We start from the raw sequence: 16,038 nt of genomic DNA on the forward strand, positions 1-16,038 counted from the left end.
ACCTACTTTTGGCCAGATGAGGTACAACAGTAATTCTCATTTACTGCTGATGGACCTGGAACAACCAATTTGGAGCACGATTTGGCATGTCTAGGAAAGGTAAAGATGCACACTACCTAACACTTAGTAATTCTGCTCATATGTATATATCTTAGAGAAACTCTCTAACACACATACACAAGAAGAAATTTTAAAATGTTACTTGCAACATTGTTTATGAAAACAAAACAGTAGAAACCCCAATATATTTAAATTTTAAAGGATATATTTTGATAGATTCATAAAATGTAACGCTATGCAGCAGCTAAAATGAACAAACTAAATCTACCTATTTATGGCAACATGTATAAATCTCAAAAATATAACATTGACAAAAGAAATAGCCTCAAAGCATTTGTATAGTATAATACATATAAAGTTCAAAAACATGAAAAAATACAACATTATCAAAACAACTTACAGAAATTTATGCTTTACTGAACAGTGAAACATTGTATTTATATAAAAGTATAAAATCATGAATATTAAAAAAAAAAGATAGTGCTTCTCTCTGAAGAGGGACAGATAAGAATGAAATCAGGGGGTTTCATAAGGAAAGGCCCTTGAATTTTTTCTTTTAAAAAAATCTGAAATCAATATTCACACCTTGACTTTTTAAAAACAAAAAGCAGTATTACCACTTTAACAAGCTGTGTATTTCCCCAGATTGATTGGTTACATTGCCTCAACTTAGCCACCTTAATATAACTCTTATTTACCAGGAACTGAAGTATGTTTTCACTTCCCACTAAATGTTTAAATTTGTGCCAAAAATCAGATAAGTTAGATCCAGAGTGCATGCTGGGTTGGTTGGAACACAGGAGTCATAATTCTGAGCTTGGACTCCAGATGAATTTTTAAATTGGTTTTTAAATATAGCTGATCAGTTGCTACGTTACTATTGGAAGTCTGCTTTTTAAAATTGTAAGAACATTAACAGCGATTTCAATTGAAGAAATTTTTCTGGGATCGAGAGGATAAGCCAGATGAGAGCAGTTAAGCACATCTTAGAATGAAGGCATAACTCAGAACAATTGTGAAATATGAGGCGCACATTTTAAAATAGATTATTATGAATAATGTATGCCAATATTTTTCTTAATGTCAAAAAATTCAGCTACTATACTTTTAGTAATAATTATAAATCAGTGTGAATTCTTATTCTAGTTTGATGGAATTATTTCAGTTAAAAAAATCTTTCCATTACATAGGAGGTACACAGTTAACATCTTTATAAAGTTGGAAGGGAAAGAAGAGCTGAAAAAATCAAGTGGAATGCATTATGATTTATCAGTCACTCAAAACCTATACAGCTTTTCATAATCTATTTAAAGCAAGGACAGTACTAAGGAAGTACAGCAATACTGAATGTTGATGAGAACAACAATATAAATAAAATCCGTGCCTGGAGAAAGAAATAAGGGGAATTCTTATGTTCCGTAGTTAACACTATAGATCATCTTCTCACCTGCCCAATATTCCTGTAAAAATCTGTTTTACTTTGCTTGGTTCACAGTTCAGGCTTAGTACTGAAAGTCTAACATAAAAGCTGCTGCTTAGGGGCTGTGCTGTCACCACTGTGACCATCTACTCTGCACTCTGCCATTTCCACTAATGGAAGGGGAAGCTAAGAACAAGGCAACACATACTGAACTCCCTCACAGGCAAGCCCGTGGCTACCAAAGTGGTGTACTCTGTGGGACTTGGAAAGCGTTCCTTCATCCAAAGATATTTTCCTCTTGTGATTGACATCCTAACATTAATGATAAATTCATTTGGCTGAAAGTATTTCAGCTCCCAGAAGGTTTAAAAAAAAAATGTGCTCTCAGAAAAAGCTGTTATCGGTCATTTAGCACCATTTTGAGAATAGTTTGTCATACTTTTTCTCCACAAGAACTAGTTGAGAAGGACTACAACTAGAGTTGATGGGGCCAAGGTAAAAACTGAGTACTAATTAATGTAGGTTAATGGGTCAATATTGTGAGGAGTTTGGGACAGAGGTGGGTAGGAGTCTGTTGTGTGCATGAGGGTTCCAAGAGGAAGGGGAGGTGGGTAGAATAGAGAGGTCTGTGTGGTATTTATTCTCTAATTCTCTTCAATCTCTCCAGTTACCTGGGATCATTCTTCTATTTAATTTTTTGAAAACAGTTAAACTCCCTATTCTTAAAACTTCAGGAACTTTATTGCCTTTATTGTCTTACCTCAAGTAGTACTTACATGGTCATGGTTGTTGATTTTTTTTTATCTCATTCTGAATTCTCGCTTAAGTCTTCTTTTTCAATCAGCTATGGGTGTCTTACCACTATTTCTCTAGTTTGCCATAGGTTTCCCTGGTTATTTTGACCAAAACATGGCTACAAACCTTTGTTTGTTTTCCTCAAGGCATTGCTGACATATGAGTCCTGTAGTGTTTGACAGATTTTATTAGATACTTGGAATCACCTGATCTGTAAAGGAATGCTATTATTACATTATGGAAAAGGACAATTTAATACTGGCTTTCAGATAACAGTGCAGTAGCAGTGGGCTAAAGGGAAATATATGAGTGATTTAGGAGTCCTTAAGTGCAAGGTCTATATTTTTTCACTGTGGTATTTCAGCCCATAGCAAGCACATATTATTAGTCAGTGAATGAACATTGATGCTCGTAAGTTTAATTGACTGTGCCCTTTCACCTGGTGCTAGTGGTTATCTTCCTCCTCAAGGGCTGCTTCTCAAGTCAGTGACCCTTCTCACCTGTCTTATTTTGCCTCGGTCCTCTGGCTCCAAACACCCTTCATCCCATTTAGGTAGGGGAGTAGAACTAGTTAATCTGCTACTAATGTCTCAGTGATGTTGCCTTTCACATGATCATGTATAAGGTTAGCCCACCTTTGCCTCAGCTTCCTGAGACTAGACAGAAGCAAAAGATACAAGGAAGTTGCTTCAAACAAAAGAGCAGTTTTGAGATAAAATTTGTCACTACCTCTGGAATGCTGCAGTTGTTTTAATCACATCCTTTTGTCCTACAGTTCATTCAGGAAACCAGTATTGGTAAACAAGGTGTATAGTTCCTGCCTTCAGGTAGCCTACTGTCTAAAAAAAGAAATAGATACTAAAGTAAATCACAAAAGTATATTATGCTATAACAAGTGCAATGATTAAGATGTGAAAATTTTTATAGCAATGGCTGAGGGATCCCTAAACTTCTTGGCACTGGAGGTGGGGGAGTTTTTAGAGAACAGGGAAAGAGGCAACATCTGAGCTGCATCTTGAGGATGCAAGTTATCCTAATGATACTATAGTTAGTAGACATGTATGCTGTTTACACACAGGTGATGACATAAACCAAGGCTTGGAGGCAAGAGCAGTTCCTTGTTTTGGGGTTATGGAGTGTTAGGCAGGAGGTGTCAGGAGATAAAGTTTGAGGGACATTCAGGGGTCAAATTATAAAGGAACTTGTATGCCATGGTAAAGCATTTATCATATGGTAGAGAGCTACTGAAGGATTTTAAGAAGGAGAATTCCAGAGGCAAATCATTTAGTCTCCAGAATTTCTTTGGCATTTTTGTGGATTCTAGAGGCAAATGCTCCTACCTTTCTGAAACCTAAAGTTTATGTAAGGAGGCCCAAGATAGAAAAGCAGAGTGATAATAGAGAAGTTGTCTTATGCCATAGGGGATACTTTCTCATATGTAGAAAAAGATCTTTTTTTTTTTTTTTTTAAATCTCAGAATTCTTTTTTTTTTTTTTAATTTTTTAAATTTATTTTTGGCTGTGTTGGGTCTTCATTTCTGTGTGTGGGCTTTCTTCTAGTTGCGGCAAGCAGGGGCCACTCTTCATCACGGTGCACGGGCCTCTCACTATCATGGCCTCTCTTGTTGCGGAGCACAGGCTCCAGACGCGCAGGCTCAGTAGTTGTGGTTCACAGGCCTAGTTGCTCCGCGGCATGTGGGATCTTCCCAGACCTGGGCTCGAGCCCGTGTCCCCTGCATTGGCAGGCAGATTCTCAACCACTGAGCCACCAGGGAAGCCCTGTAGGAAAAATCTTTATCTCAGTGAATATAAGTCCTTCGCATTTAGTGGGGGAAGGAACTGTTAAAAGAAGAAAATCATTTATATATGAAGTTGACAACATAGAGATTATATCATCGAGAATCTTTTCAATACATGTATACAAGCATTCCTCACTTTGCATGGTTCCAATATGCACAAATTTCACTTAACACGGTTTAATAACACCAGTCTCCCAACAACATGGTTCAGATTAATCACGCTGTGATTAGCTGTGTAAAGTATAAACTTTGCTACTGGCTCTTCAGCTTACAAGTCACTAGATAAATAGTAAATATGCATCAAGATCAGTGATCGGTCACATCATTTCATTCAGAATCTGTTGGTGATTGTACACGAAACATCTGTTAGTTCATGCACAGACAGCAGAGTGGTAGCTCTCTTGCTTCCTTCTCTCTGATAAACTCATGTGGCATTTTACACAAATGGATAATCAAAAAAAGTAACTGGTCAACAAAGATGAAAAGTACGATGAAATAAATAGGGATAACACAGAAATTGAAATTAGAATCAAATATAAATGGAGTTATAGAAGAAAGAGCTGATCCTGGGGACACTGCTGCCATTTGAGAGACTCTACATATGCAGACAGAGGAACTTGGTAAAGGCAAACTTTTTTTTTTTTTTTTTTTTCCCCCGGTACGCGATCCTCTCCCGTCGTGGAGCACAGGCTCCAGACGCGCAAGCCCAGCGGCCACGGCTCACAGGCCCAGCCGCTCTGCGGCATGTGGGATCTTCCCGGACCGGGGCACAAACCCGTGTCCCCTGCACCGGCAGGCGGACTCTCAACCACTGCGCCACCAGGGAAGCCCAAGGCGAACTTTTTATTATTTTTGTTTAAGGCAAATTTTTTGACATAAGAGGAAAGGGTTGTGATGAATAGGATAGGCATGTCCCAGAGGAGGTTACAACAGCAAAAAAAACTTCACGTTAGAAGAACTCTTGGAGCTATTTCATAACATTGAAAGTGCAAAGGATGAAATGATGGGAGCTGACCCACACTTAGAAAGGAGTATGATAGTTTGACAAAACATAGAATATATGCTTGCTCTGTATGGTTATTTATACAAGAAAAGCACTGTTCAAACTACTCTTCATAAATTTTTTCTAAGAGATGGAACTTTAATTTCTCACTGTTTCTAATGTTTTAAATTACACTGTACTAAATTAATATTTAACATATTTTTCATTTCCCTATACAAAGGTAACTGACAGTGAGACTTCTAAACATTTTGACAAAAATTTGTAAAGGTCACAGAACAATTGCAATTTTTCCCATTATTAAGATTGCTTGGCATGGTTTCAGCTTATATGGTCAGTTTCATGGTCCTCTAGTACCCTGCAAAGCAAGGATGGCCCTGTGTGTAAATGGTACCACTATTTTCCTTATGGATAAACATTTTACTTATGTATCCAAATTTTAATTACTTGGGGGTAGTTCAGGTATATATTTGAAGTTTGTTTCTTTTCCATCCCTTAATATTTCTGATTTTGATTCAATTGTATCTTTTTTTTTTTTTGGTCCTGTGTGGTCACCTGTTGATAACATATTTGTTAGGGTTTAAATTGTTGTTAAAATAAGTATTAAAATTAAAATCTCTATATTAAAATTAGATTCTAAACCCCTTTTATTACTGGAATTATTGGCAAGGCAAATTTACATCACAACAAAAATTGAAACAACCCTGTAACTCATTATAATGAGTTTTTAATCTGTTCTAAAACAGAACTTGTACATTTTTCTATTGGCATTCCTTAAGAAATGTGTTTACATCAGTTTCAGTATATTTATCAGAGAAAAATCATACATTGTTAGTAACTCGGCCTTTTTTGTTATTTTTCCTGTGTGAGTATAGGAAGAACAATGACTGAAATAGTATTTTCAAAAGACTACAATATAAACAAATTTTTAAAAGTAAAGTGTCAGGGAGACTTTCCTGGTGGTCCAGTGGTTAAGACTCCGTGCTTCCAATTCAGGGGGCGTAGGTTTGATCCCTGGTTGGGGCACTAAGATTCCACATGCTGCGCGGCATGGCCAAAAAATTTTTTAAAAATTAAAAATAAAGTGTCCGGTCCTTAGATTGGAGTTATGCCAAAGCTTGAATGTAGGCATTCTTCCCAGGAACTTATTCCCTTTGTTTCTTAAAATATTACAGACGAGTATTTAAGTAGAAAATAAATGAGACCTGTAGTCACAAATTAGGGAATAAATGGAGGCTTTTATACAATAGTGGTGCTAACTCCATTATATTACAGTAAAATATTATTACATTGAAAAAATAACAGAAGATATTTTTTCTCCCACTTATTAGCCTTCATTTGAATATTAAGAGAATTGAGATATCATATTGAATACTTAGAATCTATTTTCCCCCAAGTAACCCTCAAATTCCTCTAAGTCTTTACATCAATTCATTTATTCATCCAAATCTTTCCATCAATTAATTAACAAGCCCTTACTATGTTCTAGACACTAGGGATACCACATTGAATAAAATAGTTCAGGAGCTTAAGTTTAAACTCTTTAAGGGGCATATATATCATCTCTAACTCTTCCCTCAAATCTAATTTATAATCATCTTTCTCCTAGACTCTCATAATAGCCTCCTACCTGACCCATTCTCTTTCCATTCTGCTCATCCCAGAGTCCCCATCTTTGTTTCAGGTCATATGTGCATGGGAGCCTGAATCTGTTTTTTCTCTGATAGGTACATCAGTGTTACCTGAATTCTTCCAATGCCTCAAAGCCTGAATTGACTCTTATAAATGCCTTTGTTTTTCATTCAATGAAAGGTGAAAAAAAAAGTGACTTTAACAGATCCAACTAATTGCAGAATGCTGGCAATTAAAAGGAGAATTAGCAGTAGTTTAATTCATTGCTGTCATTTTACAGATGAAGACTTTGAAACTCATGATATAGCTATTTAGTGGCAAAACTGGATCTAGAGCTCAGTGTGCTTGGTCTTTTCATTATTAGTAGTAGTAAACCAAACCAAACCAAAACCATTTTGTTTCACTTTAGCTCTTTTGATTGCAAAAAATGGAGACTTAGGCTATCCCAAGGAAGAGAGAAATATTTCAATCCTCTCTACAGCATTAAGGGAAATCAGGGACCCATTGAATCTAAAAATGGTACTGTAATATGACTTAGCCTCGCGGGGATGGGCACTGATACAAAGCAGCACTGAGTATCTAGCAACATTAGTTTGTGGATCTTTTACTGTACTTTTCTATTAGCACTGCTACTCATCTCCTCTCTCTGCTTCTGCCCTTTTGTGTTATCTGGCTTTTCCTCTGACAAAAACTTTCTTTCTCAGCATAGTTTCTGCTTACTCTAAATTTTTTACTCATACTTTGGCTTTCTTCTCTTCCTCTTATCCTTTCTTTGTCAGTCTTTCTAGCTTCCGCTAAGTACCTGAATCAATTCTCCCTCCCTCCCTCCCTCGCTCCCTTCTTCCTTCCTTCCTTCCTTCCTTCCTGTTGAACTTAATTTAAAAAAGAATTTGATTGGCCTGGCTTCACCCTGTTAGGCAAAACTCTCCATTCCAAGTGGCCTCATAGGCTACTGGCCAGACTTCATATTGGCTTCCCTTAGATAGAATGCCATCTCCTGGGGCTGAGGTGGAGTAGGAGGGAGCTCATGACTATTTGGTGCTGCCTTTATATTAGAGTCTGTGGATGAGGAAGAATCTCTTCAGAGGGAGTTGTACATTCAGAGGACATTATGATCAACATGTCTAGTTCACTGTTATAAACTGCTTCGGGGAAAGTAAGCTAAAGAAGTTGTAGCACCACTGCATTCTGTTTCACCGGGGCTGGGGAGGGAAGAAACTCTGGTCAGAGAAACAGATAGTGGCCAAAGAAAGGGAAGCATGTAGCTAGCTAGACTCAACACTACACGGAAATAAAAACAAGTAAGTAAATATATAAGCACAGTTTTTAATAAAAAAAAAGAAAAGGAACTAGGCCCATGGCAGAGAGTTTCTCTACCTGGGTACCTCTCGCCCTGGTTCCTCATTTCTCATCTTCCTGACACTCCCTTAGGAACTCCATCCTTCTAGAGCTGCTGCCTCATCCGAGGGAACCACCACCACTATCTTAGTGCTGAGGACATTTCTTATTTCCTGTTATTAAAAGTGAATAAACTTAGCTTTGTGGATATTTTATTTGGAGAATCTTGTGTAACATTTGGACAACTGAGAACAATGTACATCTTCTATTTTGTAATTATGCTGGTCTTTAGCTATCTTAAAAATGTATAAACTCAGTGAAATTGTGGGTATATAAGATGCTAGTGGTAAATGTGTAACTTTAATAATACCATGATTTATGATATAAAATTCCTTTTGTTGATTTGTCTTGGTTGTCTAAAATTAATGTTTGAACATTTGATGAGAATGAGGACAGCCTGCATTTGAGTCTGAGACAAATATAGCCATATTAAGTAAATAGAAGTGCAGGTTACTCAATTCTTGATAAATCTAACTGTCAAACTGACATGATTCCACCTTACTACCTACATGACTTTGGTCATATCATTTAATTTCTCAGAACTCTCATCTGTAAAAATGAGGAAGATACCTACTTCATAGGATTGCCATAGAATTAGGTGAGGTATTTGGAAGTGGCTGGTGCAATGTCTGGTACATAGTGGCTCAGTGAAATTTCTTTGTGCCTTCGTTCCTTTTTCCCCCTCTTTTTCCCCCCTTCTTTCTCGTGGCCACTTTTCTGATCTCTAATAGCCTAATCATGAAAGAACAGAGCTCCCAGAGGACAGGGCATTTCCTCTGCCCTCTTGCTTTTTCCTTCTGTTATTCCCTTGTTACAAATATGCTTACATATACAGATAACACACAAATTTTTGTCTCCAACTTTCCTTCTTACATTTCTGGTCTTTCTCTGATTCCCAAGAGACCTCTCTACTTAAACATTGACTTTTGTTTTAAGTTTATCACCTCAAAACCTGCTTAAATCATTTCCTTATTTTTCAAATAGGTACCTCTTCTAATTTCCCCATTGTCCCAGAGTATCATTTCCTTCTCTAATTCATTAATCCAAGTTCATAAACCCTCCATGATAGGGTTTAATCCTGAATGACTCTTTTCACTCTGTTACTCTATATCTTAAAACCCCAAAAACTTATCTTCAGTTTGCAGTACATTAATTTGAAGTTTCTGATATTTGTAAACTAACTATAATTTATTTCAGGTTTTTGAGGTTTGCTTAAAATCCTAAAAGGTTCTTTTTAAAAGGAACTTTTTCTTGTTCTTTTATATACACCAAAATCTAGTAAACAGCAGGTTGATTTACTGATTGTTGATTAGAGCTGTACAAATATGCTCCAAAGTGTCCTTTATTTCTTTCTTCCTTTCCTTTCTTTTAGCTTCCTTTCTTTCACTCATAAAATATCTTTCTAGAGGATAAAAGTTATTATCTCTTTTATATCTTTGGGTGTTAATGATAGAAATTAAGATTTGATTTTGGTTCTTATTTGGAGAATTTTTTGTTACTAATTTTTTTATTGAGGTATGATTGATATATAACATTTGTTACTGATTTCTTAGACAGCTTTATAAATCCCTTTTGATGGACCTGTGAGCAGCCTCTTTTTATTCACTCATTCATAGAATGTTATGACAGTGTTTTAGATTAGAGAAACTGCCTGAAACTGCCAGTTTTTCAATAATTACAAACAGATTTGCCTGAGGGCATTCTGTTTCAGCATTAATGAACTAAAACCAACTTTTAAAAAGCTTAAGCAAAATATAGCAGATCCATTGCTAGATGCCAGCTTTTTATAAAAGATGCTGTTTTTTTTAAATTCAATACTACGTAACCATTTTAGTTGATAACAAGTCATTCAAATTATACTCCAAATTAATTAAGAATTACTAATACAAATTTATTATTTAATAAAAATTAAATTTTTATTAAATTTAAAAGATTACATTTAATAAGAAATAGATTAGTAAGAATTACATTTGTATTAATGGGAAAACCAAAAGTTGGGATGAAAGACAACTGTGGTTAGTTATTTGGCTCAAATGGGTTTACTTTTCATAGTATGTCTTCACCTTTACCCTTGCAGGGTCTCAAAGGACATCCAGGGCTCCCAGGACTCCGAGGTGAACAAGTAAGTATTCTTCCTTTATAAGACTTGCATCTTCTCCAGTGAAAAAGACACACAGTAGGGAACTCCATTGAGAGATTATTTTCCCCCATGTAACTCTTTCAATTTTTCTTAATGCTTTTTACTCTGTTTAGTACAGGAAAAACTTCTAATTTATTATCTATTAAATCTTGTGGGTTTTTTTCATATCTTAGACTGACTTTCACTGTCTGCATAACATGCTCCAGAACAGGAGTCTTAAACTTCCGTTGTTCATAAGCCACTGTGAGAATCTCATAAATGCTGTGTACCCTGTCCCTGGATTATCCATGCATGCACACACACTCATATGCACTGATTTTTTTGTATGTTTCAGGGGCTTTCCTGTTTTCCAGAGTCTATCCACAGCTGTTAGTTCCCTACCCTTGCATGAAGGAATGCAAATAAATTTTAATAACAATCCAAATTAGAATGGCACATCTGCTGTTTGTTGTCCATTCTACACATACACATATATGTAAAAGTCAAAATAGTTTGGGAACTATTTAGTTTTTGATCATGTTATTCCTTCTCTCTCCCACCATAAAATAATGTATCATTATGTCATAGGAAGAAATAAAGTCATATCTCTTGTTTTCAATCGAATATATACTAGGTCAGTATGAATAAATCAGTGAAAAGGGTAGGAGATTAGATACTAACTAAGGTGACAAATCGTTATTGGAGATTTAGCAAAGAGCCTCAGGAAACCCTAAAGGGAGCTCCAGAAAGAAAATTGATGGATTATCCCTGAGGGAGAGCTAATGAAGAAATAAAGCCAGTTTTCTCTTTTATTCATGTAAGAGGGACAATACACTCTATTCAGTCCCTGAGGCACAATTTTTCAAGATTGCTAATTACTAGACATGGCAAGTGATATACGTATCTGTAGCAAGTAAAATCTCAGTTTCCTGAAGATCAAATGAGTGCTGAAAAGCATTTGAGCATTTGTGGGAAAAAAAATCAGTAGGGCAGGAGGGATTAGTTCCCGGGGAAGAAAAAAAAATCCCTAGAATACTGCTTTGGTAGAAATTCTGTGTAGATTTCAATGAAGAAAACCTGACACATCACAAGTAAGTGAAAAATTGACCATTTGTCAGTACTACCCAGTTTACTCGCAACTGTTCTATAACCTAGTTCTGTTAGTATACGTGTCATTGTTCTGAGGGTGGTATGCCTTTGAGAAGAGTCTGAAATCAGTTTTAAAGGTTGGAAAATGTATTATTGGAATCAGTTCTTTCTATTTTATTTATTTCCAGAAGAAAAAAAGACAAAATTGGTGATAACTGTGAGGAACAACTAAAATCATTTTGCATTTTCACTGTGGAAACACTGTGGACATTAAGAGGAGTGTAACTAATTAGCTAGGAGACATTCCCTTCTGGAAAATTTGTAGATATCTATAAACTGGCCAGCAAACACTTAAGAAAGTAATTATATCATCTGGGCAAGCTCTAGTAATAAGAGCTTTCATTTACAGAGTCTTTATTAGTTGCCAAACTGTACTACTGTTAACTGGAACTTCAAGTAGTATAATTATTTATTTAATATTTCCATATGTTAACTCATTTAATACTCCACAACACTAAGAATTATTGCAGTTACCCCTGCTTTTAAATATATTTTTACACATTGTTCTCTTTTCTCTACACAATAATCCTGTGACCTAGATATTATTATTGTATTTTACTAATGAAAAAAACTAAGAGATAGGGAGGACCCATGCTGGCAGTGCTGGGACTCTCAGTGAAGTCTGACTGACTCAGAGCGTGTGCTTTAATTCTTAGAGTGAGAAGTGGGATTGGGGCAGGTTTACTATTCCTGATTTTTCCAGGGGTAGAGATATAACTTTGTGTCTGAATTCCTCCATTCGATCTACAGATTTAAGTGAGCCATTTTTTAAATGCAGAGTGAATTGAGGTATAGTGCTTTGTTTTGAGTTTCTTTTGAGCTGCTCTGGTTGTCCAAGTGATTTTAGGGTGTGGTTGGCTTAGAATATGTTTGTGCCACATAAGAGTGCTGAAAGCTTACCCATTGACTTTGTTTACTGTTATTCCAGTAGGGCAGGATTTAGTCATCCAGTGGTGTCCTTTTGTGTATTTCTCTGTGCAGCTGGAATGTGTTATATCTCTACATGTTGTCTTAACACCCTCTATGAAAATCCATTCAAAATCAGATTTCATTTATGTCTTATAACAGATTGCTTTTTAATTGAGGTCAGTTAACCTAAGTTGGCTAGGAACCTAATGAAAGGGATGGTGATTGGCATTAGCCAGAACCTACAGAACAGAAGCAGCCTTTTAAATTTATTTCAGTCTTTTCTATTGGCATACCCAAGTATAAGGTTTTGTGGATGTCTGCATATAGGCCTGTGTGTTTTAGAATTGGATGGGGAATAAAGGAAGCAGTTGTAAATAGACTGAAGGCAAGTCTCATAATTAGAGGGCTTTCCCTAGAGTACTACTTTAAGTTATTTGCACTTCAAACCTATACTAGGGAGGCAGCCTTGAATGGTGGTCTCTGGAGTTAGACTTGCTGATTTAAATTCTGGCTTTCTACTTACTAGCTGAGTGACTTCCCACTGGTGACAGACACTTCATGTCTTATTTTTCACATCTGTAAAATAGGGATAATGGTATCTACCTTATAGGGTTTGAGCAGATTAAATAAGATAATACATATAAAATTCTTGAATTTTGGCACATGATAGGTGCTCAATAAATGCTGTTATAGGAATAAAATATGTATTATATATAATATTAATAAGGTAATATCTAGTACATAAATATGGTTTCTGAAATTTATAGGATATAATCTCTCTACATGTAGATGAAAATTTTTGGTTACTTCTCAGAAGGCAACTGTTTATTCACATTGTGTTAAGTTGTTCATTGCCATATATATGTATAGGTGTCTGTATGTATATGTATATATGTATGTATGTGTGCACATGTATATATATGTGTGTTTGTGCATACACACACGTGACAACTTTTGTCAGATTGTCTGAGTTCACATCTAGGCTCTGCTACTTACTCACTGTGCCATCTTGGACAGGTTTCAAAACTTCTCTGTATCTTAGATTCTTCAAATGTATAATGGAGAAAATAGTATCTATCTCATAGATGTAAAGTAGATGTAAAGTGGTGGCATGGGATTAACACATAAAAAAGTGCTAAGTAAATGATAATTGTTGGAGCAAGGGAAGGAAGTGGGAGAGAAGAGGGAGAAATGAGAGAAAACAAAACTGAGAGATGGATTCTGAGAAAAGTGGAGAGAAGGACAAATTAGGAGCCTACAAGTCTAATGGAATGGGAGGGCACAAACTTTCCACTATGATGCTCCATTTGCCTTTTTCTTGGTCTGTTTTTTCTCTAGATTTTCCAAATTTTAGGAATTTCAAAGTATTTCTATTATTAAACCAGAGGTAACACTCTTCTGTATACTTCAGATCAGAGGGGCAAAAGAGCTAGTGTCTTTTATTATCTCTTTTCCAAACAACAAACCGGAAATGAATTTTACATAATAAAGAATCTATGAAATTTATCACTGCTGTCACCATTTGTGGTTAAGACAGCTCAACACATATTCTTCTGGTATTTCCTTGGTTCACAAATTATTTAACAGACCTAAACTTTGAATAAACTGAATGAATGAATGAATGAATCATATATCAATGGGAGAAAGTAACAGCGAGTGGAGGTATTTCTTCTCACTTTTCCACACAGTTTTGCAGCAAGTTTCCTTTCTTATGCCTTTGAGTCTCCATATATCAGCCTTCCTTGAGCAATCCTTGTTTTAAATCAGGCATACAAAGTTGTCAGTGCAAAATGAATTTCCCATCCAAAGTTGCTATGTGAATTTTTAGATAGACCTATGTCATGATACAGATGTTTACCACTTAATATCCATTTACTTATCTTCTGGAGCTCATGCTCCGATAGTTAAGGAGAGTTGCAGGATGACTGAGACAAGAAGGAGTTCAATCCATAAACATACTGGTTATTACGAAACGTACCAACTCTTTCTCTAATATGTTTTTTAAAAGTTATGTATCACTGGATTTTTCCACCCTAGATTTATCATTACTAATAATCAATGTCTCATTTAGGTCCCTAATCTAATGTGTTTATTTTTATTTAGCAATTTTATCTCATTTTCATTTTAAATAGATGACTTCAATCAGATAAGCAATGTGCAGGACCCTTAGTATTTTTTTTTTTTTTTTTCGGTACGCGGGCCTCTCACTGCTGTGGCCTCTCCCGTTGCGGAGCACAGGCTCCAGACGTGCAGGCTCAGCGGCCATGGCTCACGGGCCCAGCCGCTCCACGGCATGTGGGATCTTCCCGGACCGGGGCAGGAACCCGCGTCCCCTGCATCGGCAGGCGGACTCTCAACCACTGCGCCACCAGGGAAGCCCCCCCTTAGTATTTTTATATGGAAAAAATATTCTTTCCAAACTTGGGTATTATGAATGCACCAATTTTGTTTCCTTGGGTTTCTTTTGACTTTGTTGTATTGTTTTATTATTTTTCATTTTAGGGGATTCCAGGATTCACTGGTAATATTGGTTCACGTGGTTACCCTGGCAGGCAGGTGAGGTAACTATATTTAAACTTCTCTTTTTATGTTCCTCTTGGTTAATACATTGTATGTTCTGATTTCAAGAGTTAATGTTCAAATGATAATTGGCTTACTTTTATGAAATAATGAATTACTCATAGCAAAATAATTCCAAAAATTCTAATACCAAAATTGTAAAAATCCTTCAAAAATTTTACTGCAGAAAATTTTGCTTAAAATGGGAGTAGGATTTTTAAACAGGTTTGATGTGAATAACATACAGTGGAACCTTCTAAGTTAAAATGCCCAGTGGGCTAATAAAATGTTAAAACAGCCCTGCTACTGATTTTACAGTACTGCCACTTACTAAAACAAAGTAATGGTATGAGTTAAGACTCTATATGATAAGCAACATTTTTTAATAATACAACTATAAACACTTGGGACACAGTTGGCAGCGCTACACATACCACTATCTGAATACTTTCATCTGAACTGGATTCAAGTCTTTGTATACTGTTGTGAAAATTCATTCTAATCATTTCATATTTATTTCCCTCTAATTTCTCACTTTCTCTAGCTACTTCATATAGATTAATAAGAGAACAAATTTTCTCTCTTAGGCTTTCATGAATTGATTACTTACTCTTGAAATTAATTATTCATTTAGCATACTAGAAAACTGCATTTATATAAAATATATTTTTATATTTTATATACTTTTTATACTTTTTATATATCTAAAATGTATTTTAGATAAGTTAATTAGAAGTGTTTTAAAAGAACACAGTTTTCCAATAAGAAATAACTTAAAAATAATTTTTTTACTGACAATGTGTTAATCTACTTTATTTAGATATCTAAAATATATTCGTGTATAGATTATACACCTCTTTTGGTTCTGAAATTCTAAAATTCCTTGAATATATATAGTCTTCATTAAGTATACAGAGTTCTGAAGTTTATACTTGTGAAAATGAGACCTTTTATATGCCCTTTTTATTAATCTATTTATCTACAACTCTTTAAAAAGTACTGTAGGATAATGATGATGCCTTTTTTTCACACTAGGGTTTAGCTGGACCAGAAGGTAATCCAGGACCTAAAGGTGTACGAGTAAGTAAGCATTTTCATCATTTTGTTAAGTATGCTTGCATATGAGTAGAATGAAGTGTACAAAATACTTATTTTCACACTTCCATAGAAACTTTGAATGTAATGCAGGTTTAGCCTGG

The 16,038-nt window shown here is 35.6% G+C and overlaps 1 protein-coding gene across 1 annotated transcript in view; it reads left to right on the forward strand.

Annotated features, from left to right (window-relative positions):
• Positions 1 to 16,038, forward strand: part of COL24A1 (collagen type XXIV alpha 1 chain) — a 400,363-nt gene that overhangs the window by 62,988 nt on the left and 321,337 nt on the right. Inside the window, exons 8-10 of the mRNA XM_081222837.1 lie at positions 10,181 to 10,225; positions 14,783 to 14,836; positions 15,875 to 15,919. Of these exons, the coding sequence (XP_081078963.1) occupies positions 10,181 to 10,225; positions 14,783 to 14,836; positions 15,875 to 15,919 (144 nt within the window). The remainder of the gene's footprint in view (positions 1 to 10,180; positions 10,226 to 14,782; positions 14,837 to 15,874; positions 15,920 to 16,038) is intronic.

This window comes from Mesoplodon bidens (genome assembly GCF_964165515.1).
Source record: "Mesoplodon bidens genome assembly, chromosome: 2".
Classification (NCBI taxonomy): domain Eukaryota; kingdom Metazoa; phylum Chordata; class Mammalia; order Artiodactyla; family Ziphiidae; genus Mesoplodon; species Mesoplodon bidens.